Below are 10,453 nucleotides of genomic sequence, written 5' to 3' on the forward strand. Positions count from 1 at the left end.
GTTGGCGTAGGTGTGGCTGCGGCGGTGGATCCTCCACGCCAAGTTAACAGCCCGAACTTTGAAACCAACCAAACAGCAGCACCAGATACACCCCCCCCCCCCCCCTACTGTCCCTTATCAGTTCCGACTAATTATGGCAACCCTAACTATTGATGATAAACATCAATAGACATAAATTCCATAAATCATATGGATATCAATCTCTGACTACCTATGAATTCTAAACAATAAGTTTATGGGAATCAAAGGGATCCCTATGTATATGCATCAGGTATAACAAGGTTTGAAATTAATTTTGTACTTAACAAAGGTTCATTTAATATCGGGCTTTAAACTGGAATTTAACTGCACATATTCGATCCTAACAAAGAATCCGGAGTACACAATAGGTAAATGACATTCGACAATTATATAATTATACAATGCGGACGGTAGGGACAGTCAGTAGTGTAGACAATCATTAGGCATGTAATGTACTCGTAGGAACAACGGAGGTAGAGTTAGACCAAGCTTATTGGCAACGATTTTGATAGCCCAGACTGTAAACACTTTAAAACATCATAATTTCATAGAAGTTTGACGTTCAAAATAACACTTGCACAGTCTGGGCTATCAAAATCGTCCAACTTTATAGTTAATAATCGCCAAAGTGCCAGTTGGAGTCGCGCTCTGAAAGTTCCGTACCATCACACAATTTTTTAGTGGGTTCATTTTTTTCTTTAGCTCTAACCCTTAACGCGTTTGAATCTTTCAGACGAACCTACCGACATCGTTTGTAGCTTAGTAATAGCCAAAAGTGTTCCGATTTTCGTTCTTAAGGTACGTAACCCTAAAGAATAGCTTTATTTGTCTAGAGAAAATTTACAGAATGTGATGTGGCTACTACTTACTGTGTATTGCAGTTATGTTTATGATGATGAGGAGGACATACGGCCTGATTCGAACTTTAAGATACGATATGGATCTGATATGTCGTATCTTTAGCAAATTTTTGACGTATTTAATCTTAAAGTTCGAATCAGGCCGCTAGTCCTAGCCGTTATATGGCTACCACAGTGTTAGTTATGATGTCGTGCATAATTATTTTCCACCGTATTTTCACGGAAACGTACGAACATGTCTTGCTATTTCAGTCAGTCTATGTAGGTACAAAAAGTACTGACATTGACTGAAGTAGCATAACAAATACGAACGTTTCTGAGAAAATACGATGGAAAACAATTAAGCACTAGGTACATCTGGACGTGGCTACCGTATATAGGTCTTTAAAATAAGTCCCATTGATCGAAAATTAAGAAACAATAGATTCTACGATTTATGTCAAGATGGAACTCTTTCGCACATGCTCCTGAGGCATAGACGATCAATCACCAACAATGGGAACCGGGAGGCACCCTCGAGGAAAAAAGTTTAACGTGTGTAGCTGATTTATCGGTGTAGTTGGAATTATCGCCATTTGCAATTCTTGCCGCGGGTTCGGCTTCGGCAAACAAGTTGTGATAACGACGCGTTCGCTGACTGTGGATCATGGGAGATTATTTTAATAAGTATTACATTGTTTATCTTAATGGTATTTAATATTATTGTTAGTAACTTATTGGATTAATTAAGGTGAGTTACAATTATAGTTATTGGTCTTTTAGAAATTCATCGATAGAGTAGTATGCCTTGTCAAGCAACATTTTCTTTAAAGCAGATTTAATTTTTTTGTCATTGGGTTCTTGCATAATATGATCGGGCAGTTTGATAGTTATTATGATACTTACATTGATAGAATGGGCCCTTCTTGCACATGGCTAACTTCGTGTTTGGTACGGCTAGCTTGTTTTTAGATCTATTTCTCTTTGCGATGCTCAGGAAAGACGCGAAGTAAGAAAACTATAAAATGTGTACCTACCTATCTATGAGCCAAGTGCTTTAGCCGAGCTTCAGTCTGGGGTAAAATAAGTAAGACAAAATGCGATCCACACAATTCCTTACCGTGTAAGAGCACCGATCACACCCGCGGGACTCGCCGTTGCAGCCAACTTGGCAAATGTGCCGACACTCCGATCACACACTTTTCGACAACTTTGATCTCATGTCGTGGAAAATCTGGCGTTCTTACCTTTTTTTTTAAACTGTTCAAGCTTATGTACGAGAGTCTCACTTTATTTACCTATAAGCTAAGGAATCAGTAAGGTTGTTTTAAAGAAGTAAAAAGTGTTAAAGTAGTTAATAGTCATAGCCTCAAAACTAGCTCTACTACAAGTTTATATGAGCGGCGTTAGAAGCATTTAAATTATATTGGCAAATTATATTGCTCGCAGTGCTTGCATATTTCGCATAAGTACTGTACATTTAGTCTAGGTACAGTCAGCATGAAAAATAACGGATTAGACTATAATAATAATAAATAAAAAATAAAAAGCCTTTTTATTCCAGCTCATACTTAACTAACTAAAGTTTACAAACTAAGGTTACTTCTGTTATCTATTTATACAATACAATTTATTCCTTATATTTTTACTATATTTTTATTTGAATGAGCGGACCTCCTCGTGAGTAAAGGCCTCTCCCAGTTTGCGCCAACTCTCTCTGTCTTGAGCCTTGGTGTGCCAGTTGCTAGAGACGTGGATTAGACTATATATACGACAAAAGTCTCTACCAAACTTAAGAGCCCATCAACGTGCACACTAGCGCCACTGCTAAATAATCGTGATGATTTAAGTTTAACGAATTATATTTAAAAAAAGGGGGCCAGTACGTACTGTATCTTGTATTAAAGTACCTTTTGAATACATCAAACTAGTTTTGATGTTGCTGGATTCATCAATCTATGCGTCCAAAGTTAAAAGTGTTAAAACGGCCGTTTTTGTTTTGAGTTCATAGATTGACGAATCCAGCAACATAGAAACTAGTTTGATGTATTCAAAAGGTACTTTAATACAAGATACAGTACGTAGCGGCCCCCTTTTTAGGGTTCCGTAGCCAAATGGCAAAAAACGGAACCCTTATAGATTCGTCATGTCTGTCTGTCTGTCCGTCTGTCCGTCCGTATGTCACAGTCACTTTTCTCCGAAACTATAAGAACTATACTGTTGAAACTTGGTAAGTAGATGTATTCTGTGAACCGCATTAAGATTTTCACACAAAAATAGAAAAAAAACAATAAATTTTTGGGGTTCCCCATACTTAGAACTGAAACTCAAAAATTTTTTTTTTCATCAAACCCCTACGTGTGGGGTATCTACTATCACAATAAGGCCAACCTACTTATGCACTATTTTTATATCCCAGATATTTCTAGTTTTAGTAGTTTTGTCAATTATCCGAGACATTAAAACAAGAGTCTGTTTTCCAAAAAAATTAAGAAGAGGGTAGAAGAAAACTAGTCATAAAGTTGCGCTAATTCAGAGGATTGAGTTGAATAACCGACACCACCACCCGGCTCCCTTTAGTAAGCAGTGGCAAAAAACCGGAACAAAGGGATTCAAGTATCATGACCTTTACTGTCGTACTATAATCACGTGACCAGTGATGTCAGCATAGCAAAAACCATATAATAGCACTGGCGCGCCCTCAAATCCCACGACTCTTCTCTTTCCGCACAGACTCTATCTGTTGTGTGTTATCAGTTTAAAGTAGCTAACAGACTATCGCACCGCACCGTGACCTTGGAGCGTCGCACCCATAAGTGAGAGCGAGAAACATATATCTCTTTCTCGATCTCACTATAAATTCTGGTATGGTTTACAATGGTTTATGGGGGTTAACAAATAACCCGACCAAATTACGTAGGTTGTTTTGGTATGTTCTTAGGAATGTTAAAAAGTGTTTTTAATTTTGTCGCATTGCGTCTGTTCTGTCCCTCACGGGCGCACGCGTACCTATAACTTGTCTATATAATACTAGGTCTATGTTCCGTCTAGTTAAAGTGGAGTTCAGACGAGACTTCGCCAATCTCATGAAATTGTCCGATCAAATCAGGACGTGCGGACGTAAACACCAATTTGGCTCGCCGAATTCCACCGCCGATTATGGCCGATAACCCATAAAATGGGGTGCGGACGCAAGAATTGACTTGAAGACTCTTGGGGTCTACCGCGAAAACCGAAATTCGCAAATTGCGGAGATCTTTCTCTTTTACTTCAATGAAGGCGTAATAAGAGTGACAGAGAAAGATGCCCGCAATTTGCGAGCTTCGATTTTCGCGGTTATAGCCTTGGTCTATAATATTAGTCATAACACACTATCGCACCGTTCTAGGTCATTCACGGTGCGCCGCACCTACAAGTGAGAGCGAGAAAGAGATATCTGTTTCTCGCTCTCACTTATGAGTGCGACGCACCAAGGTCGCGGTGCGGTGCGATAGTGTGTTATCACTTTTATAGTACTCTTTGATCTATACTCTATAGATTAGACATTTAGTATAATTTATCTATGGTCTGTCTGTGGTGGTATGTTGTGACTGATAAGAGAAAATGTTTTGGAAGAATTTAAAGTCAGTTTTCTAACTTCCTAGGGAGACTAGAATTATACGTATGATATTCTGACAATTTTGGGCTATAATCCACTTCACGTGAAGATAAATATCTTGTTCTTCAAACATGGCAGAGGAACCGAAACCAGTAAACGAAGACGACTTGAGGCAGTTGAAGGAACGGATGAATATAATAGTTAGCGCTGATCCGGCACAGTACCACAACGATTACTCCCTACGACGGTATCTTCGTGCCTTTGAAACTGTCGATAACGCTTTCCAGGTATCTATCTAGCTGCTTGGCATTCTTAACAACGGTCATTTCAATTTATCGATTTTCTTTCTAGTTATCGGTTGTTTATCAATTCTGTCAGTATACTAATCAGTAGTCCTTTTATAAAAATTGTGTACTTAATTTCTAACATTTCAGGCAATAATAAAAACTAACAAATGGCGTGCAGAATATGGTGTGACTGAATTACACAAAGATGCAGAACTAATAGAGAAGTATTCAAACAAAGCTAGAGTTCTTAAGCACCGGGACATCACGGGGCGGCCCATTGTGTACATTCCGGCGAAGAACCACAGCTCCAATGACCGCAACATTGATGACCTCACCAAGTTTATTGTTTACTGTTTGGTAAATATCATTCATAAAAAGTTTTCTTTGTAGTGTAGCTTCTAAGCTTAAAATCATTGGTAAAAAAAAAAAAAAAAAAAAAAATAAAAAGTCATTGTCCAAAAATAAATATAAATAAATATAAATATTGTCCATTACAGTGAATCTTGTGTACATGTAGATAGATAGAATATTCTTTATTGGCACACCTCAGTAAAAGATACAGCTTAAAGAAAAGCAATCAATTAAAGACAGAGGCAGACAACAGGCGGTCTTATTGCCAAAGATTTCTCCAGACAACTTTGGGCTGTTTTAACAAGCAAAAACAATGTATTAAGTACTTAATGTTTTCTCCTCTCCTCCAGTTTATACTGTAAATAGCATATTTTCATAGTCCTCCAAGTGCCAGTATTTTAGCTTTCTGCCAATTAATTAACTTTAAAATAGACAGTCCCTCTGCTGGAGTTTGCCAAACAAAGGGTTTATAGGTTATAGGTATTCGCGGGCTTGGTTTCCGCAACTCGACGTCATATTATAGCGCCTATTTTGCGTGATGGGTTGGCGGCACTATTCCTGCCAACCCAACTCTACCAGGAAGCCTAGCAGACCCTTGACATTGCCGACGACTTCTGGGAGAGACCCCGGTGAGCCGAGGTGTTGTGCCCGGTTGAAACAAAGGGTTTATTGTATTGTGGCTTGGCAGAAGTACAAATCTAATATGGTTTTAAGTGTCCTGAATGAACATAATTTAAAAAAAATTAATCAGAATCATTGATTTGTTTAAAATAAGATATATATTGTATTCGTTTTCAGGAAGATGCCAGTAAAAGATGTTTTGAGGAAGTAATAGACAATCTATGCATAGTGTTTGACCTGAATGGATTCACCCTGTCTTGCATGGATTACCAAGTTCTAAAGAACCTCATTTGGCTGCTAAGCAGACATTATCCGGAGAGACTTGGGGTTTGTCTCATCATCAATGCGCCCACATTCTTTTCAGGGTGCTGGACAGTTATAAAAGGATGGTTAGTATTTTTTTTTAACTTTTTTATTACTACCTCCAAATAAATCTCTTTTTTTTTAAACAAAATTTGGAATTGCATTTTTGATTTGTCACAGTGTAGTTAAACCTATATATACATGATAGTACACACACACACTTAGTTCACAATATGTAAAGTTTGCTTATGTCACAATATGCAAAGCACATGGCCACTTTCTGAATGAATTCCATTCCTAATGCAACTTTGCAGTTCAAAGTTTTTCTAGGTTGATAGTGATCATGAAGATCAAAAGGTGTGCTGATGTACTTATTTGTGTAAAAACATAATAAAAGTAAAACCTAAACTAAAAAGTTTGTTGATGCCCCTTATTCTAAATCCAGCAATGTGCCTGTTGTTGGGGATGGAAGGGCCTGCAAGCACAGACCCTACTCCGTCCTTGGTCATAATGAGCTTGATCTGTCTTACTAAGTGCTGTCTCTAGGGAACTATTCATTGTTAGATGACAGAGAGGCTTACCCCTTTCCTGGCATAGTACTTGCATGCATATTACATATTTATCAACCACATGTCAATTTAATTTCAATCTTAATAATTCGATGTAAGGTTCAAATTAGATTAGTCTTTCTGGAAATGTGACTTGTCTTCAAATGAACCACCAAAATTTGTATTTGGATTTCTTGGGAAAACCTTCTAGATTGGTACAACCCGGAAAAGAGTACTCCCAGATTATCTCTTCACATTACACTTCAAATAAAAACTTGTAATTTTTTTACAGGTTGGACGAAAACACCTCAAGCAAAGTAACATTTGTTAGCTCAGAGATGGATCTCTGTAAATATTTGATACCAGACATCTTGCCCACTGATGCTTAACAGATAGTTAGATGGTATCAAGACCATCCCTTTTGATAATATTATTCAAATAACGACAAGGCATTAAACAGGACATGGTACATGATTTAAGGTAAAAGTAGGTAGATAGGTAGGTAGTAGTAGATGTTATTGTTATTTGCCTCTTAAGGTCTAGGTTATAGTGCTGATAATTGTAAGGTCTATTCACCCTTGTGTCACTCACCAAAGACCAGGGGGCCTAGTCAAGATGAAAATTTGTCGCAGAGAAACGAAACGATATGCTTTCTGTCTTTTCTCTATCACACTAAAATGAAAAAGTGATACGAGACAATAGCGTTTCGCTTCGTTTTCTGCAAACATGGGTCTTGGCTAGGGCCCAAGGCTACTCTTTCCGAAAATACCAGGAAGCTGATTTTATGTCTAACACAAACTTTAAAGTAAAGGTGTGAAATATCTTTGGACCAAAAAACATTTTATTAAATTAGGTATCCTTTAAGTGTTGAAGTAAACAAACATATTATTTCAGTTAGGTTAATAAAGGCTCACAGCTTGCCTATTAATGAAAACTATTGTTAATTTGATGAATTAGGAGTTATGTCAACGTTAACAAGTATTTTTGTGGTTTTTCATCAGAGAAGGGTGCTTAGGAATGTTTAATGTGCAATAAGGTCCATTCTATCAGAATTTCTGTTGGAATTCCAGATAAAAAGGTCCTTATTGCACTTGAAGCATAAGTTGTGTATGGAACCCTTCTGTGATGGAAAGCCACATTTAGTCAACCACATAACACCAAATTGTCAATTTGTTACTTGAAATCGAAGTAGGATATTATGATGACTTATAATCATTATAATTAATTATATAAAACTTTATTAGCGTTAATAGAATAGGATTATTAAGTGGATTATTATTAGTTAAAACTTACAGAACATTCACATGGATCAATATTTTATTTTACTACCAAAGCTTAAAAAGTGCAAAAGTTTGGCAATTGTATACTGTTAATGGATATTTTAAAGGTTGCCCGAAAAAGTGGGCATATTGATCTGTACCTACCTATTTCTATCAACAGGGTATTATATTTTTAAGTGAGTGAATATCCGCAATTATTTCAAGGAATTTAAATAACTTGATATTTATCAAGCAATCATAATCGTTTATCTAGTCTAGTAAGTCAAAACAAAACAAACACTGCTCTTTTACGTAGGTACTGATATTTTGTTTTAAGTCTGCAAAATTGCATGGACACATTATTAATGAATTCATAAAGTGGCTATGCTATTTTGCAACTCGCTGTACATCCTGATAATTAAGTTCAGTCAAAGCATGATCACATGGTTGAGGCAAATAGTGAAAACTCTTCGGGCCACTTGCACAATAGGGTATTACACTCTATCAGAGATGCGATTTATTTGAAATACTTCTATTTAAAATGCAAATACACAATGCAAAATACCTATTTTGTATTTTGCATTTAAATGCCTTTTAGTAAAAAACATTTTGTATTTTATTTGAAATACTTTTCGAGATGTATTTTGCATTTTTAATATTCATTTCAAAATGCAAAATACTTTGCGATTAAGTTTAGCCAACATTACCAGTCAAACAAAATGAATTGAACGAATGACACTTGTATTGCCGAATTTGACCGATAGAGGCGCCTGCTAGCCATGCGCGCCCTTTTTAGGGTTCCGTATCCAAAGGGTAAAAACGAGACCCTATTACTAAGACTCCGCTGTCCGTCCGTCCGTCCGTCCGTCTGTCACCAGGCTGTATCTCACGAACCGTGATAGCTAGACAGTTGAAATTTTCACAGATGATGTATTTCTGTTGCCGCTATAACAACAAATACTAAAAACAGAATAAAATAAAGATTTAAGTGGGGCTCCCACTTAAATCTTTATTACAAACAAAACCTTTTCACATACAAAATCTTTATTTTTTTTTTTATTATCTTTGTAACAAACGTGATTTTTGACCGAAGTTAAGCAACGTCGGGCGGGGACAGTACTTGGATGGGTGACCGTTTTTTTGCTTGTTTTGCTCTATTTTTTGTTGATGGTGCGGAACCCTCCGTGCGCGAGTTCGACTCGCACTTGGCCGGTTTTTTTTCTACTTTGGTCAGAGTGCGCGCCTGCGCCTTATAGCCGTTTAGACTCGCAGCTCGGCTCGCGGCGCGTCTCGTGGCTCGCCTCGACACACTCGGCTTCGGCTTGTCAATTGGTTATAAACCTTATGCCGTGCCGTTAGTGTTTAAATTATATTAGCTCGACGAGCTTGCGAGCCACGAGACGAGTCGCGAGCCCACCGCTTACACTCGCGTCTCGTGGCGCGGCTCTCGGCTCGTCTCGTGGCTCGCGCGAGAGTCTAAACTGGTTATTATGACCAAAATGTCATGCATAAGGTGCCATGTTATTAGACGTTTTTGTTCGGCTCGGCATTGTGTCTCTATTTCTCATGATAAATACCTAAAATAAATAAAAATATCCGAGATTTGGTCAAAAGGTATTTTATTTAGAAAAAGTATTTTGAAAATACCTATTTTGCATTTAGCATTTGAAATACAAAACGCAAAACTATTTGGTATTTTGCATTTGAAATAGTAAATCTGAAAAGTATTTAGCATTTTGTATTTAAATGCTTTTTTAAAACCATTTTGTACATCTCTGCACTCTATTAATGTTATACCCTATTAGGTGTGTTCAATGGGGTTTTATACTGCATTTATAATAAATTATTTCACACCATGCATGAAGTAAAGCACCAGATAATTATTAGAAAAAACATAGATAGCAGTTATTTTTAAACACAAGTTCTATTTAATAAATCAGATAGAAATATATAGCAAATCGTTTTGATAGTTCTAAAAAAGAAACTGATTTGACTAGTAGGAAAATACCCTATTTGACACTGAGTTAGCCGTTTAACCGGGTAAACCCGGGTTAGTGGGATGGTGCAAGTGGCGCTTAAGAAAGTTGCATACCAACATTCCGTTCGGGTTGATAGTTCGTTTTTTTTAGCATTAGAAAGAAGCTAAGCGATCTTGACATGTATTTTAATTGAAAAACGCTTTTTAAATCAGTAACTATTACTTATGAAAGCAGAAGAATATAAATGATCGTATTAGATTAATAATTGTTACATATTTGCCATTATTTGTTTTTAAAACGTGTTTTCCAATAAAACGACACGTCAAGATTGTTTACCTTATTTTTAATGCTAAAAAAAACGAACTATAGTATCTAATGTAGGTATCTATTATGTATTATAATTTATAACGTAGGTAGTTGTCTACCACGTTATACCTCTGTGTACAGTTTATCTTTAGTCTGCGAAATGGTTATGTTTTGTTATTGTTGTTAATATATGCTTAACTTATAAATGTATTAATTATAAATCAGCACTTTGTGTAGTTTACGTATTTGTTAAGTCCAATATCTGGTTGTTCCTGCAGGATACTTTTTACCACACCAGCTCGTAAAGGCTCTATTGATTGTTGAAAAACTGATGAGAAAGT

General features: G+C 36.8%; 1 protein-coding gene across 1 annotated transcript; it reads left to right on the top strand.

Annotated features, from left to right (window-relative positions):
* Positions 1-4,476: 4,476 nt before the first annotated feature.
* Positions 4,477-7,052, top strand: LOC134662876 (uncharacterized). Its single transcript, XM_063519185.1, has 4 exons — positions 4,477-4,745; positions 4,893-5,102; positions 5,895-6,106; positions 6,861-7,052. Exons 1-4 carry the CDS (start codon positions 4,590-4,592, stop codon positions 6,955-6,957), a joined length of 675 nt encoding a protein of 224 aa, XP_063375255.1. The 5' UTR covers positions 4,477-4,589; the 3' UTR covers positions 6,958-7,052.
* Positions 7,053-10,453: the final 3,401 nt, after the last annotated feature.

This window comes from Cydia amplana, chromosome 3 (genome assembly GCF_948474715.1).
Source record: "Cydia amplana chromosome 3, ilCydAmpl1.1, whole genome shotgun sequence".
Classification (NCBI taxonomy): domain Eukaryota; kingdom Metazoa; phylum Arthropoda; class Insecta; order Lepidoptera; family Tortricidae; genus Cydia; species Cydia amplana.